The following is a 17887-nucleotide window of genomic DNA, read 5'->3' on the forward strand; positions in this document are numbered from 1 at the left end:
CTGCTGAATATAATTATGTGAGCTGCAGTCAAATTGCATGAAATATGCCCTAAATTTGAAGAATCCCAGACAAACCTTTTTTATTCTCTATTTGACATAATTTTGCGCCAGTAATACCTTGGAAAATTCTCATTATTTCTCAAGGAAAGACTTTATAAACTTTTAAATGAAATTAGTATTGTTAAATCGATCATTAACCGCATGCGCGCTACGGTTTTTCCTGCTGTGCGCTGAAATTTGAAAACCGCACGGTTTGTGACAAAGCCAGCTCGTCATCCGCGTAGCGCAGGTAACGCCCATGACGAGCTGGCTTTGTCATCCGCAGCGAAGGGGTTAAATACCCGCTAGCCATAGAGCCTGTGCCTCTATTTCGAAATTCCAAGCTAAAACAACTAATAAAGCCAATTGGCTTCCCCTTTAAGGATGAGTGCGACATACTGTCTTTGCCAATGTTTGTCTGTGTCTTTGTGGCCTGTCATAATGCAGGAGGGTGCTGCATCAAGACATATGCGCCCATGGGTCACACTGCATGCACATATGTGTGCGGCCACTCCGTCCATTTTGTAGAACACGTGGCACAGGAGCGGCACAGTGGCGTAATGAAAGTTGATGGGGCCCCCTTTCAAGGTACACGTAGGGCCCCGCTCCGGATTTAATCCAGAGCTCTCAGGCTAGAGTACTGTGCTGAGGGGGCCCCTTGCAGCTCGAGGGCCCGGCGCCGCAGGGGCTGCGGGTGCCTGTGTTACACCCCTGAGCAGCTGGGGAGCACTAGAGCAGGGCAGGCACTGGAGCCAAGGAGTCTGTTTGGGTGTTCGGCTAAATTTGATTGGGGGTTTCATAAAAATTCACATGTGTGAAGTGCCATGGGCTATTGAAAGCTGATGAACAACACCATTCAGCCAAAGGTTAAAGGCAGATGAACCACAGTAGCAGTGGCTGTAAGAGAGCGGGAGAGAGAGTGCGAGAGCGAGAGAGAGAGATAGAGAGAGAGAGACCTACATTTTTCTAGTGAAGCTGGAGTGACGCAAGGTTGATGATACATAAACAAAATTATATATATAATGCCTCTAATAATCTATCAAATAATCTCTGTGCTGCTAGCCATATAGAGCAAGGACTGAATACACGTCAAGTGGGAAAACCAAGAGTACAGTTGGAATTCTTTGTTCCATGGTGAAAATTCTTGTGAGCTGAAGGTCGTAAATGCGTATTGGGGGTGGTAGAACGGTGTTAGACCTGGCATCCTTGGTGTGGTTTTCCATACCTTTTTTGCTTCTACCTCCTACATTTTTGATGCTGTGCTGGATTTAGGATTTTGTTTTCGCTGGCTTAGTTGCTTTGGGCACTTTACCACTGCTGATCAGTGTCAAAGTGCAAGTGCTCCCTGTGTAGATTGATATTGTAATTGGTTCTCCCTGATTGGCATATGGTTCCAGAGTTGTGGGAGCAGTATGGAAAAATGTCTACCCCCTTTCGATGGAGTATTGCATCTTGGGGTGACCAGGTGGCAGGCCTCAGAGGAGTGCGCATCCCAGAGCATAGTTCTTTAAGCGTTCGTTAATATAGGCCGGGGCTTTGCCATAGATCGCTTTATTGGCAATACAAAGGCCTTTAAACTTTACTCTCTGCTTGATGGGGATTCAGTGCAGTTTGCACAGCAGAGGGGAGGCGTGGGCCCGTCTTGGTAACCTAAAGATCAGCCTGGCTGCATCATTAAGAACCACTTATAGTTTATTAATAAGCTTTTGAGGGAGGTCTATATACAAGGCATTTCCGTAGTCCAGTCTGAAGAAAACTGTGGCCGACACGATCATTTGTAAGGAGGCCGTTGAAAGGAGGGGGACAAGTTTCCGTAACCGTCTCAGAAGCCCTATGCAGGTACCGACCACTGTAGTGCCTTGGTTAGCCATGGATGTTTAATGTGTATTTGTTAGTGAATGTTGTGAATGGATGTTTGTGAATGCATGGGTGTGTGTGTATGTGTATGTGTGTGACTCCCCGTTTCTCTCGGTGGTAAAATTGCCAGCCGCCATCACCTACCAGTGTGTTATATGAAATTGTGCGGATATATGCTGTGCACATGTGAACACTGACATAAAAATGTCTTCCTTTTCCTTCCAGTCTATGTTTAGATAAATGTGTTCCCATATAAATAGAGTGGCTGTTCCAATTATTGGGTAGCAGCCTTTAGCTGTTTTAACACCATGATTTGTTGAAATCGCATTGCATTTATGATGGGCTTAGGTTTACATCCACGTGTAATTTTATATGATGTTTAATTTGTAATCTGTGAACACTTTTTGTTAAAAATACTATTGATTTGAGAGGTCTCACATGATGTCAGTTTCTTGAAGGATTACACAGGGAAGACATTTGCAGATGCTACCTTACAATTCAGTCAGTGTAGTTTCAGTTCTCTGAGCTTGTATGTCTTTCATTCCATTTGCTTCATCTTTTTCTGTCTCTGATTCACTCTGGAGGCTGTCCTGGTCACAACATATCAAAGAAACTTGAGTTTTATTTAGGTAGCTGCTTCGTTCGTGTATGCTGTCGGATCTTTCATTCCTCTCATGACTTCAATAACAGCTTCATGTTCGAGCTTGATGATTTTTCTGGTCCTTGGACATGGTTTTATCTTAGATTTTTGGGTGCATCAGAGGCAGACCACCTTGCCAGACTCAGTGGTCACAGGCAGGGAGTCAGTGAGAAACCCCCTGGGAATGTGAGTCAGTTCTTTATTGTAGCACTGAAAAAAACTCTCGTTTTGGGGAAAAAATTATGATGAACTCTGGGTAAGCTTCTCTGCCTTCAGTGAATTCGCCATGCTGACCAATGCACCGAAAACACAGAGGGGCATATTATCAAGCACGACGTAAACATTATCGCTGCTTTAGTGGCAGAAAACTGCTGCTAAACCGGCGATAATGGGCTTGATAATATGCCCTTGAGAATTCCAATAGAAGCCCATGTTGACACCAGAACATGGGCTTCTATTGGACCTCCCAAGGGCATATTATCAAGCCCATTATTGCCGCTAAAGCGGCGATAGTTTTAAGGCCGTTTCTTGATAATATGCCCCAGAGATCTCAAAAAGGCATGCAGGGATCTTTAACTATGGAAGGCAGAACTTGCCCAGAGTGCAGGTAACACCCTTCTCCAATCTACCAGGCTAGGATGAGGTAAACATTAATTTATAAATGGCCGCCTTTGTCTTTAAAAGTGGAAAACAGAACATGTATGATTTGATTTAATATTTCTTATATTTATTTTCTATCCACCTACTGCTCAGCTATATATTTTTAATTACTTCTACTTTCTTTTTCAATATTGCAGAAGATATATTTTTGTTACAGACTCGAGACAGCAAAAACCCAGAAATCTTTGGATTATTCACCACAACAAGGTATTTAGTGACAAATCAGTAATGCAATAAATACATATCACTTTGAAAAAACGTTAAATAAACTAATGTGTTAAAATGGGGAAACATCATTTACCACGAAGGCATTACCACTACTCACGTTTACCACGTGACACTTACCACGCAGGGTGCCTTCCACGCAGGGTTCCTTCCACGACGTCTTTGCCACGCATTAGGGGGATTGGGGGGTTGGCGGGGGTCGGCTGGGGGAGGGGCGGGGGGGGGCCTGGGGGGGTCTCCCCCCCAGAAATAAAAAAAGGAGCGGGTTAATTAAATAAAAAAAAAACGCACTTCCGTACCAACGAGGATGCCACACACGGCGTCCGAGTGTCAGTTTACTGCCCTGAGCTCGGCTCTAATTGAGCAGGCGTCGACGGCTTCCTCCAGAGCGGGTTAATTACATTTTTAAAAAAAACGCACTACAGTAGCACTGAGGTAAAAGGAAAGTGCCTCCCCCAAAGACGTGCCGTTACGGCAGTCCTTTTTTAATTTTGGCAGACGTGTTTTCACGCTTGTTTCGATGGTGGATGGAAGGTACGGGCTGCTGGTGAAAGACAGGAAGGTGTCAGGTAAGAAAATAATCTTTAGCATTTGTGTTTGTGTTTAGGACGTAAAAATGCGTGGTATGATCCTTCGTTGCAAATTCCAGCGTGGTAAAGCCACTTGCGAACTAAAATTCGCGTGGTATTGCCATGCGTGGAACTTGTATTCGTGGTAACATCATATATTCGTTAAAATGTGTTCTATAAGCAGGGTTTTGTGGAAACTGGCAATAAACCTAGTTACAGCATTCAGCTAAGTCTTCGCATGTTATATTTTGTGCAAATCCATCTGTTTTTTTATATTTATTTTCGTTGTTGCAAATATTACTGAATGATATTAGACCAAACTCGGCATCAATATAGGGCTTCAGTCAAAACAGATGCATTTTATAGATTGGTGTAAAGCCATTCAGTACTTTTCTCAGATATTTGCTTTACTGAAAGGTGGCGGGGGGGATTTTGAAAGGTAATTTTATATATATCTTCACCTTTTACTTGTAAATCCTGCATGAAACCAGATCTGGTGAGGATTCAAAGGTAGCAAATATGATTAATAATTGAATCCTATCAAAAGAGGGACTGATACACATCTCCTGAACCTAACTGTGGATCCTTAGAATCTAATTGGCTGGCCAAAATAAAAAAAAATAATTACAGCCACCATTAACCAATGCAAGGATCCTGTAGATCCTGAGTTGCAAAAGAAGGTGGGAAGTTACAAGGAGAGAGAAGTTGGCTGGCACAGGGATAAATACTGAACCAACCACAAACTGTATAAACTTATGCCGTTTTCACCAAAGGATCTGCTTACTTCCTCACGTTGTGTGTGTAAGTAATGATAATTGTTGTTATGACATATAATCTGATCTTCACCCCTAATGGTCATGAGCAACTACACACAACCTTATCTGAGCATCCAGGGCATTGAATGCAGAGTTTAGCCTTCAACTACGCAATGCACTGAGCACCATTGTAAATAGCCCACTGTACACATGCCTACAGCATCCAACGTAAATAGCCCACTGTGTACGAACATCCGCCAGGCTATGAAATCTTTGGAGAGCGGCACACCCCAATGGGAGACAATAATACATGTCTAACAGAATGCAGACAGTGTTGAGTTTCAATTATTTCTTAGTCTCAAGTGGCCCGGAGGCAGAAACTGTAATACAAGATTTCTGCTGTGAGGATTCTCTGATCATTCTTCCAGTGTACTAGACTGTGCCCTGCAGTGACACTGAGAAGGGAAGAGTGGAGGCTAGATTACTGGGATATTAAAGATTGGGCTACGAGGCAAAACCTAAAGGAGGTAACTGAGAATTGTTTGTCCGAGACTGTAGGATCAGTCAATCAGGGGTGATTGTCTAGGAGGCTTACACAGCAATCATTATGGTCAACTTATATCCAGAATAGTCGCAAACATAGAGACAAGCTAAAAACGTAATAGAGTCAGAAACTCAGCTGACCCAGTGGAAGAGTGAATATGTACATTGTCCATGTGGACCTTGCCCACCAAACACACATAGCCAGGGAACAATATCGACATATATCAAATGATGAAACCATGAACTCTGTGGTGCAAAAAAGCATAAACTATATGAGGTGGGAAGTAAGGTGAGTGAATGGTTGGCCTGGATGGCCTACAGATAAGAGGGCCAAAGATGAGTTCACAGAATTGAAACCTCTTCTGGGAAGTAGTCGAATCTACGCCCAGCATCTCACAAACGTTTGAAATACTTTTATATAATTCCAAGAATGGATGTATGCAGGAAGAGATCTAGAAATTCGTTATGGATATTCCTACTCCTAGTCTAATCTGGGAAGAAAGAGTAGAGTTGAACCATGAATCGGATGGGATGAAAATATAGTAGGCCATATGATAATTAAAATCGGGAAAGCTCTGAGTCCCAAGCGTCCTCCCTTTGAATTTTTTAAAAGCTCGAGTTGTACACTCATCGAGCCTCTCCTCCAAACATAAGAAAATAGCCAGATGGACTGATGTTCTCCATGCAACACTAGGACAGCAAATATAGTCCCTATTCATGAAATGAGCAAATCGACAGAGGACTGCGCCTCATATAGACTCATTTCACTACTTAATATAGAGGCTAAAATATTGGAAAAGAAGCAGGCAAATTGTTTACTATGGGTCACCGAAAAGTTGATTACAGCAGACCAGTCTGGCTTCATGCCACAGGGATCCACTTGACATAACTTTTGAAACCTATATGGTGGCCATGGCTAAGAGAAAACGGATGCAAGAACCCGCAGTTCTTTTATTCGTCAATGCTGAAAAGGCATTCAACTCTATCAAATGGACTTAATTGATGGCAGTTTTGCAGAAAACGCTTCGACCTGGAATTTCGAGGGTGTATTCAATTACTGAATGGCCACCGAGGGCTTGAGTAAGGCTATACTGTACACTATCACAAGAGTTCTAGCTGGGCGGTGGCACAAGACAGGGGTGCCCGCTAGCTCCCATTCAATCCTCACTCACAATGGACACCCTGGAGGGGTGGGTGCAGAGGACTTCCTCATTCATGGTCTTACATGGGACTCGGGGTGGGAGGATGTCATCTCCCTATATGCAAATGATTTTCTTCTTTATTGGGCAGACCCAAGCAGCCTGTTCCCAAAGTCAAATACTGCAAATATTCACAAGGGGCCCGATTCACAGAACTAACTTAAGACAAAATCCTAAACTTACTACCATTTTGGTATTAACAGAAGGCATTTACTCATTTTGGTATGCACAGAAGGCACTTACTTACTAGTTTTGAGTAACTTACTCATTTTGTGTAACTTACTCATTTTGTGTAACTTACTCATTTTGAGTAACTTACTAATTTTGGTAATCACAGATTGCGCTTACTCTTTGATGATTAGTAAGTTTAGGATTTTGTCTGAAGTTAGTTCTGTGAATCGGGCCCAAGATACTCAGGCATAAACATTATTTGGTAAATATAGTGCTCCTTATTCTGCATGGGAGCCCCATGATAGATTGGGTATTCTCATTGCAATAGACCAGAGGAGGATTTAAATATTCTCGAATCTTCTTTATGGAGGACATTAAAGACTTTATGTACCACAAATTAGGGCAGATCCTTATGAAATACAAAGCTGACATACTCCATTGGAAACAGATACCTCTGTCCAAGATGGGGAAAGCAGCATTGCAAAAAATGATAACATTGCCAAAATGTTTATATTGGCTATATGACATTGTGTACAAAGTCCCTAGCAGCTTCCTTTGTGCTGTGAATGCAGTAATAAGGTTGATTTTCTTGAATTGGGGGCCCCATGAGGATTGAACTCTTTGTCCTCATGAAAGGGACAAATAATGGGGGAATATCATAGCCAGACCAATAATTATACTACTGGGCAGTGCGACTGCAAGTGGTGAATGACTGGGAATTTCCTGGGCAACAAGACCAGGCCATATTGAGTGACATTAAGGTTATGTTCACACAAGGTGCGCAGAGATATAAAGTCAGGGAACATCAAAAATTACTCATACCCCAAACAAAGATTGTCATTAATGTTATTAATGTCATTAAGTCATAGAAAAAGGTAGCCAGGCAATAGAATGGGAGAAGAAAATCCCTCAAGAAACAGCCCTGTGGGATTCCAGCCTTCTAGATGATCTAAAGTCATATAAAGGGTTTCGCACTTGGGATCTTCTGTGCATATCTAAACTGGGCGATGTCTGGGGACTCCAGGGCATTGTGCCATTTGATGAACTCCTTTGTGAAAGAATAACTGAATAGTCCTACAGGAGACTGGGTACAAACATTTACATATAGAAATGCGAAACACATTAAAAACGGCAGCCTCAGCTACTTATTTGCCGTGATGTGGTAAGGGTATCCGCTATCCAGAGCAATTTATGTGCAGTACCTAAAAACAATGATTCATACATCCAAATGATTAATTACAAAAGAAATTACCAATGTCGCTCTTCGATGAATAGCAGCTCAATTTGTAATTTATTTGACAACAATAAAAGTAGGTCATTAATGGTCAACAACAGATGCATTATCCCGTAGTAATCCTCTGACAGTCTGGGGATCAACCAATGCTTTTGTGTTCCTTGTTATAAGGTTTCCTTGAGGAGAGGATATTAGGTCCTTAAAGTTCACAGTCGCAGCGCTTGGACGCCCCAGGGCAGCTACGTGCGCTTTATAAAAAATGTTTTCATTTCATTTCATTGTGGTGGTCAATCCGTTGATCGTTCGATCTCCATTACTCTTAACAAGTACATGATACCATCCTCAAGACAAAGGGGTCTATTAGAATGTCGGGCGGATCGCCAGCGCCCGCATGGCGGTGGCAATCCGCCCGACATTCTCCACCGCCCGCATGCAATTTACCCCCCGCCTGATTATGTTGGCTGGAGGTCCCGCGGCGGACGGGAAGACCATCCGCTGCTTTTCTGCCCGGTCGACTCATCGAGGACGTTGAAGACTTGAATATGGTGGCAGTGTCTGTTAGACACTGCCATCCATATTACTGTGCATGCAGGGATCAGCCTTTCCATGCGGATTTCACTGTTGGGGCCTGATGCGGGCCCCCAGAATGTTGGGGGGTGGGGGGACACATGAGCCGTACCTATGGTACCCCCCTGCATTTGCATGCACAACGTGGCAGGTACCGCGCGGTGCCTGAAACGTTGTGCATGCAAATGCACAGTGTGCAGCCACAGCATCGTGGCGGGCGGTGCTGTGTTCATTGCCTTCCACAATGATGTGGATGAGGGATGCCACTGACACCTTGCCTGTGGCATCCCAATTGCTGGTGTGGGACCACAGTGCCACTGGCAGACGGTTCCAGCACCACAAGGGTGGAGGGCGGACATAAGTCTGCACTCCATCCTAAAAGGCCCCAAAGTGTTGTTTAAATAGAAGATCACTTTGAAAACTGAAATACTCTGAACAAGTAATAGCCTGACAATAAAGCCTAGACTGGGTCCCTTAAATATATCCATTCTCAGGCCATATAGGGAATAACACAACACCCTTCAAATTAGGGCAATCAGTCTTAAAAGAGGAGACCTTCCTAATTGTGTACCAAAACTCCTCCTGTTTGTGGCAAATAAATGCGTAACACCATGCAGTTAATGCAGGTGAATCAGGTTTGACAATCTCCAGCTTCAATATGAATTAGCAGATTCCAAATACTATAAGTATTTACAACTTGAATTATAGTATGCTGGTGACTCCTTTACACAGACATGTGATATCCAGGATCTATGGATTACTGCCCAGTATCTGCCAAACATCACTCAGCAGACATAGAAATAAGTGGGTGCAAGGCCTGTGGATGCTGGGCGATACCAGTAAAGTGGGCTGTAAATATCCTTAGGCGGTCACAATACGGGCCAGATTTCACTTGGTATAGTTAAAAATACTTGCCCAAGCCTACTACAGCTACACTCCACTTTTTAGAATGGGTAGAGTAGACACAGATATAGTCCATAGCGGGTACTATCACAGATGCATTTTGATTGATACGCTGTGGAACCGCTTGAGGTTGACAGACATCTGGTCAGGTGTAAATCGTATCATTGCAAAAGCTATCGGGACAGACTAGAAGATCAATAAGCAAGATGTGTTTGTGGAGATTAAACGCTGCAGAGAAAAAACGTGTTACACTGTAATTATGCTATAATAGTGGCCAAACAAGATGTGATCAGACTATGGATAAGTGAAGACGTACAACGGAAGTCACAATGGGCCCAGAACATGGATTGGTGTATGTCGGTCAGAGAAGCGGTCTACATGGCAAGAGGTTGCCCCAAAAAAAGAATCTGAGTTGCATGCGAAACATTCTAGAACAAGTTCAAACACAATGCCTCATGGCCTAAACGGTATAGAGTCATAATATTAATGTTTAAATATCGATATGCCATAATATCGATGTTTAAATACCGATGTGACACAATATTGACCTGCAAGAATATCGTCAACCAGAATATCGACATGCAGGTAAGAAATATTGTTTTTGTTAATATCGAAGTTAGTAATATCGTTAGGTAAAATATCGTTAATAATATCCACATTTATTTTTGTGTTCTGTATTTTAGTATATGTACTAAAAGTATAGCTTATTTTTCTAATGTATGTTTGAAATTTTTAGAAGTAATTTATTTATGTTAAGTAATTTTTGCGTATTTTAGTTCCGTAGTGGTTTGTGGGTTTATAGGGGAACTAGCAGCCCGCCCCGGCGTTGCCCGGGCCAGAAGGAGGCTAGGGGCAGCATCGCAGCAGGAGATGCGCAGCAGAGCGGCCGGGAGCAGCAGAGCGTACTTACAGTGTTTCCTTGCTCCTGTTTTGTTGGTCCTGGCCGCTTCTGCCCACGCTCGTGTCCGCTGTTTCCCCCGATGTCCCGACTTTGAGGAAAAGGCTTCCGAGCACTCATGGCCCCCGCCCGTCCCTCCACCCGTCCCTCGGTGCGCACCCGCGGCTCTTGTCCACTGTTTCCCCCGACGTCCCGACTTTGAGTAAAAGGTTTGCGAGCACTCATGACCCCCGCCCGTCCCTCCGCCCATCCCTCGGTGCGCACCCGCGGCTGCTTCACTTACCTCAGCCGCTGCTCCTCTCCGCGCTGCTGAGTTTACCACTCCACTGCTCCTCCATTCTCGCCGCTCCTCACCGCTTATCCGCCGCTCGCAGCTCCTCCCCGCCTGTCCGCAGCTCCTCCCCACGCTCATGTCTGCAGCTCTTCCTCTTGCTCCTGAACGCCGCTCCTCCCCGCGCTCCCGATGTCATCACGCACGTCGCGGCCGGGGCTACTTGCAACGGACTACTTTTTTTATTCCTAAATTTTTTAAAGAACTTATATTTTTTATTTTTATATAGCCTATGTCCTTCTGCTTGCCCTGAGGTTTTCAAAGATGTCTTGGGTGTTTGGATTGGTGGTGTACTTTTCGAGTTTACCTGGCTCAAAGGACACAGTTCTCTCTTTATAATAGTAGTATAGATAGGGTGGGAAGTAATTTAATTATAATATATTTTTTATTCATTTTTAGAATTTATTATGTTTTCAAAAATTAAATATAGCGTTTTAGTTCCATAGCGGGTTGTGGGTTTATAGGGGAATAGGGTGGGAAGTAATTTAAATATAATTAATTAATTAATTAATAATTTAAATTATTAATATTTTTGTATTTAATATTTTATATTGTTAATTGTGTTAATTAATCTGTTATTAATTATTTATTAATGGGCTATTAATTATTAATTAATAATTGTTAAATATGTTAATTGTCATTTTTTAGGAGCGGGTTGTGGGTTTATAGGGGAGTAAGGTGGGAAGTAATTTAATTATCCTAAATTATCAACTTAATTAATTGATATTTATGTATTTAATGATTTATATTGTTAATTGTGTTAATTAATTTGTTATTAGTTAGTTATTAGTTGGTTATTAATTACTAATTGGTAAATATGTTAATTGTGTCATTTTTTAGGAGCAGTTGTGGTTTTATAGGGGAGTAGGGTAGGAAGTAATTACATTTTACTTAATTAATTAATACTTGTATTAATTAATATTTATGTTAATATTTTATATTGTTAATTGTGTTAAAAAAAATTATTAATTCGTTATTAATTGTAAGTTAATTATTAATAATGAATTGGTAAATATGTTACTTGTGCTATTATTTTTAGGAGTGGGTTGTGGGTTGATAGGAGAGTAGGGTGGGAAGTAATTTAATTTTAATAACATTTTTATTAATTTTTTTATATAGGTGTCGATTCTGATTCGGGAAACGAATCCATACGACGATTCGTATTCGTAGCCGTTTCCGTATGAATCGTACGAATCCATCCGAATCGCGTAGTAAGATCCGCCCCGAGAAAATACGTCCGAATCATTGCAAACTGGACGAAAATGAAGGGTGAATCTGTACCACATTGACCCGCACAGTGAACCGTACGATTAAAAAAAAATGCCATACGACCCGCCAAGTATGATCTGGGCGGGGGAATGAGTACGCGATTCGTACGGTAAATGCCGCGGGGGGCAACACTATTACATACGTACCGTATCCCTAAAATCAAGGGGTGTACGCACAGGGTGTACGCACCATACACCTACAACACTGGGGTGCACTAACCGTACCCCTACAGTCCGTACACCTATGATCATGGGGTGTACGCACGGGGACATATGCACCGTACCCCTGAAATCCAGGGGTGTACGCACCGTACCCCACTTTTACAGATGTTTTTAGCTCCCGTAGAAAAAGAGTCGTACAGAGTGTTGTCGATACGATTCGTACTTGCTGGGTCGGAAAATGCAGCTTCGATCCGTACGGACATCGCGTACTGCACATTCCGAATGCGATTCGTACGGATTAGTGAGTTGTACGGTCTTCGGTACGATTCGTATGGAGAACTGCTTTGGGTACACATCGTACTACATCGTACGTACGGGTATGGTTCTGCATACGATTCGTACGGGAAAAACGCTCCGTACGGCTATTTGGAGGGCATTTTACTGAATCGGAATCGCCCCCATAATATTTATTTAACTTGGCAAGAGGTTGCCCCAAAAGTAAAATCTGAGGTGCATGCGAGACATTGAAGAACAGTATCAAACACAATGCCTAATGGCCTAAACGGTATAGAATAATAATATAATATTGATGTTTAAATATCGATATGCCATAATATCGATGTTTGAATACCGATATGACACAATATCGACCTGCAAGAATATTGTCAACCAGAATATCGACATGCAGGTAAGATATATTGTTTTTGTTAATATCGAAGTTAGTAATATTGTTAGTCAAAATATCGATAATAATACCGAAATTTATTTTATTGTTCTGTATTTTAGTATATGTACTAAAAGTATAGTTCATTTTTCTATTGTATGTTTGAAATTTTCTGAAGTAATTAATTTAATGTTAAGTAATATTTATGTATTTTAGTTCCGTAGTGGGTTGTGGGTTTATAGGGGAATAGGGTGGGAAGTAATGTAATTATAATATATGTATTAATAATGTTTGGATTTTATGAATTTTACAAAAATTAAATATTGTGTTTTAGTTCCGTAGTGGGTTGTGGATTTAAAATAATTATGATTTTTTCATTTAATAATTTTTTTTTTTTAAACTTTATTTTTGTTGGCGAAGAAAATAAAGAGGCACAAATTATACAAATGACAAAGCAGTTATCACATACGGGCCAGGAAGGTCAGATCCAAAAAGGAGGTACACAGCCAGGTGCGGCCCACATCCCGGGGGCAGGGCGGCACCTCGTTAAACCTGCAAAACGATGAAGGGATTTGCTCTTGTGCTCCCAGAATCCCCTGGTCAATATCAATACCTTCGCCAATTTTCTTACATGGTGCTATACCAATCCAAACAAACATAACAAGAACAAGAACCCCATGAATGGCATTTGTGGCATTGATGCAATCACATAAGGAGAGGTAGGTAAGGGCCTACTACAGAGCGGTCCTCATAGTAGAATGTGGTCGATGGTAATCACAATGATCTACAAGCGTACGCAACAAGGAATATCGGCATGACTCAGGGGACTGCTACACCACCTCAAGACACTGCACCCCGGATCCCTCCCCACCATCATCAGACTCCGAGGAAGCGGAGGAAAACAGCTCCGCGCTGGTAGCGTCCGAGTCATCCTCCTCCATCCCCTCGATACACATGGCCCTCCAAGCGAGTAAGTCATCCTGGAGTTTCCCATCCCTGCGTGTGCTCTGCATATGTGTCTCCTCCGCTAGGGCCCATTCCCTAGCGTTTCATTTAATAATTGATATAGTGTTCATTGTGTTAATTAATCTGTTATTAGTGAGTTATTATTGGTTATTAATTATTAATTATTAATTGGTACATATGTTAATTGTGTCTTTTTAGAGCGTTTGTGGTTTTATAGGGGAGTAGGGTAGGAAGTCAGTTAATTATAATTAATTAATTAATAATTGTATTAATTATTATTTATGTTAAAATTCTATATTGTTAATTGTGTTAAAATGTTTTTAATTAGTATTAATTTTATATTTACTATTAATATTGAATTGGTAAATATGTTAATTGTGCAATTTATTTAGGAGTGGGTTGTGGGTTGATAGGAGAGTAGGGTGGGAAGTAATTTAATTTTAATAACATTTGTATTTATTTTTTTATATAATATTTATTTAAAGCTATTTTAAAGTGTTAATTGTGTGATATAATTTATTTTGGATGGTTTTTAAATTGCTGGTTAATTGTTATTAATGAATGAATTAATTGTTAATTGTATATTATTTTATAATATTGGTGTTGTTTATAGGGGAATATGGTGGGAAGTAAATTATGTATATTTACGACTAATTAATTATTTCTTAATTAATAGTAATTATTTTGCAGGAGTGAGAATACTAAATTATTCCCCTCTACTATCCAACACTTTTCCTACTGTTGAATTTGGTGGAGTGGGAATAGTGCATTATTCCCCTACGCTATCCAACACTTTCCCTACTTTTACCCTTGGTGGTGTGGGAATAGTAAATTATTTCCACCCGCTATCCAACACTTTACCTACTGTTGCATTTGCTGGAGTGGGAATAGTTATTTTTACCCACCTGCTATCGATTACTTTCCCTACAGTATCATTCACTGGAGTAGGATTAGTACATTTTACCCCTCCACTATCCAACACTTTCCCTACTGTTACACTTGTTGGAGTGGGAATAATAATTTATATCTCTCCACTATCCAACACTCGCCCTACTGTTGCACTCACTAGAATGGTAATAGTAATTTTTACCCACCCGCTATCCAACACTTTCCCTGCTGTTGCATTTGCTGGAGTGGGAATAGTAATTTTTACCCACCCGCTATCCGATATATTCCCTACTGTTGCCCTCATTGGAGTGGGAATAGTAATGTTTATCCACCCGCTATCCAACACTTTCCCTACTAGTGCACTTACTGGAGTGGGAATAATAGTTTTTACCCTCCCACTATCCAACACTTTCCCTACTGTTGCAATTACTGGAATGGGTATAGTAATTTAACCAATCTGCTATCCAACACTTTCCCTACTGTTACACTCCATGGAGTGGGAATAGTAAATTATTCCCCTCCGCTACCCATCACTTTTTGTACTGTTGCACTTGCTGGTGTGGGAATAGTAAATTATTCTCCTCCTCTATCCAAAACTTGCCCTATTGTTGCAGTCTCTGGAGTTGGAATAGTAATTTTATCCCCTATGCTACCCAACTTTTTCCCTACTGTTATAGTTAATCTAGTGTAAAAATGTTTTTATAATTAAATATTAATTTTAATATTTTAATTTATTATATACATTTTATTTTTATAATACAGGTTTATGTATTTATATGTATTTATAATTTGTATTTTCTAACATTTTATAGTTAAATAAAATGATTATTTAATAATAATATTAAGTTAATATATATATATATTTTAAATACTCATGTTAATTTTTTATATATTACATTAAATATTTTAAACATGATAAATTAAACAACAATATTTTTAACAACGATATTTTAGTTTCGATATTTTTGTACCTACCTTTGTATAGATAGGATGCCGATATTATTTCCATCGATATTCTGTACTCGATATTCTTGTAGGTCAATATTCGGTCCGTTGATATTCTGTCAGTGGTCTGGCCTAAACCTCAGGGAGTCACATTGGATTGGTCTGGCGATCCCCCAGTTGTACATAGAATGGTGGGTGGGCCCAACTACCCAACTGAAAAAGGGCAACAAAAAAGGTTTTTGCAGAGTACTCTCGTTTTTCTGTTTTGGACCCCGCTGATGCCTTGGAGGCTGCACTGTCATGTATAGTATCCATGCTATGTAGATGTCAGCATGCTTGTTTGAAAAAATCTATAAAATAGTGTTTACATTTTTTTAAATAGTTCCATATATTCACCTTCAATGGGTGTCACTTCTTTGTATAAATTGATAATTTATGTTGCAGAATAGTGTACTTTGCATCAATCATTGACGCAAAACTTAAAGGAACAGATGATGAGTGTGTCAGACAAATGGCTGCTATTTATCGCACCTGATAACATTTGACACTGTGAGGATGAGGTGGGATAAACAGCACTGCTCCGACTTTTTGGGGAATACCATGCAGATGTTATGTCTTAATGCACCAAAATCTGCAAGTTTCCAGAAATGGCATGTTGTTTTTCGGTTAATTTCCAATAGAGTTGCCCTGCCGAAATTTTATAAAGGCGAGGTTTATAACATATAACTTTATTAGTAATTACCTTGTAAATAACACTTAATTTCGAAATCCAACCCATGCAGAAAGAGGGGTTTGCACAGGCGTTGTGAAATTCCAACCAATTCAAGGTCAGGGCCAAAAAGACAAAGTCAAAATAGGTACATCAGGTATGTGTGAAATCCATCTGTAATTAATTCTTCTAAAAAACATTTATACATTTGTCTGAAAGACTAATTCCGTGCACTCCACATAGCACCTATAAGCCTGGTTCAAAGTTCACACCAAAATTTGAAATTGACAAGTCAGGCAAACATATTATATTCTGAAAATATAGAAGCCTATCTTTGATTAGCAGAATATGGCTCTTCTATTTATATGACTTAATGCATCTGAAAGTTCTTTTCTTGATGTCAACTGATCTGCCTGAAATTATGATTGCAACTGGGGGTGAGAATTGCTCAAATAAACAAAGAAGATAAATATTCTGTATGGATGAGCAGCAAGGCACGAATCATTGTATAACCCCGTACGTGCTGCAAGGAGAACCAACGACAGCAGCTCAAAAACTCTAGGCCAAACAGATGAAGCCTCAGTGGGGTTGGCAGCCGAACATAGGAGGTCATTACGATGGCGGGAAGTCCATCACCGCCGGGCTGGCAGTGAGGACCACCGGCCTGGCGGTGGCGGACTTCCCGCCATCACCCTGAATATTCCCTCCGCCAAATTAGGATGGCGGTGGGAATGGGAAATGTACCACGGCGGATGGTCCTGCAAGGCGGGCCTTTTCTGCCCGCCTTGCGGGACCAGGTACAATGGGGTAATGGAGGTGGTGCAGTGCAGGCACTGCCCTGGGTATTAGGATGCTTGTCTTATGCGGCGGAGTATCCGCTGCAAAATGACAGGCGGAGAATGCCTTCGAGGGCCCGTTGCAGGCCCCCAGGGGGTGGGGTGCTGCACGTGGGGGTACCTACGGTAACCCCCTGCATGTGCATGTACAAGGTGGCAGGCACCGCACGGTGCCTGCCACGTTGTACATGCACATGCAAAACCTGTATTTTTACATTATGCCAGTGTGGCGGGCGCATCGTAATTCGTTTTGCGGGACCACCGCACCTGTGGCGGGTGGTCCCTTTTGCACCAATGATGGTGGGCGGACTTTGTCCGCCCACCATCGTAATCGGCCCCTCAGTTTCTAGAGCCAGGACTGCCGCCCCTTCTCACAGGCTGTAAAAGAACACTGCAGTCCCAAAGACCTCTTCTTGCTCGGTCAATCCTTCTGTGTGGAGAGCTCAATCATGCAGAGGGTCCCCGTACCCTTGTTTATGACCACTCCCAGCTTTACGCCCCTGCTCCTACATTGGGTGATTCAATCAATGCCAGTGAACCACTGGCAGGCATTTTCACAGGTTTTCTCCAGCTCCTGCGGACCCCGCCCTCAGTTGGCATTCATCGTGGGCTGCTCTGTGGTATATGTACACTCTCCTGGCCAGCGACCATTCTTAGAAAAGTTAATGGTATGTTCTTTGACTTCTAAGCCGATTTTTTATGCTGGAAAAGGCTCATCTACTTGGAGTGTCACTGCTTTGTTTCGCTCCAGGAAATAATGTTAAACCTAGGAATACTTATGCATTCCAGGGACTTGTCTGTAAGGTATTTCCGTAAATGGAAACGAATTGTGACTTAGGAAGAGAATAAGAAGTTCTG

General features: G+C 41.5%; 1 protein-coding gene across 1 annotated transcript in view; it reads left to right on the forward strand.

Moving 5' to 3' along the window:
* Positions 1 to 17887, forward strand: part of SEMA3E (semaphorin 3E) — a 648430-nt gene that overhangs the window by 540611 nt on the left and 89932 nt on the right. The window contains exon 9 of the mRNA XM_086919774.1: positions 3334 to 3403. Coding sequence (XP_086775900.1) covers positions 3334 to 3403 — 70 coding nt within the window. The remainder of the gene's footprint in view (positions 1 to 3333; positions 3404 to 17887) is intronic.

This window comes from Lissotriton vulgaris, chromosome 1_1, assembly GCF_964263255.1.
Source record: "Lissotriton vulgaris chromosome 1_1, aLisVul1.2, whole genome shotgun sequence".
In the NCBI taxonomy this organism is placed as follows: Eukaryota; Metazoa; Chordata; class Amphibia; order Caudata; family Salamandridae; genus Lissotriton; species Lissotriton vulgaris.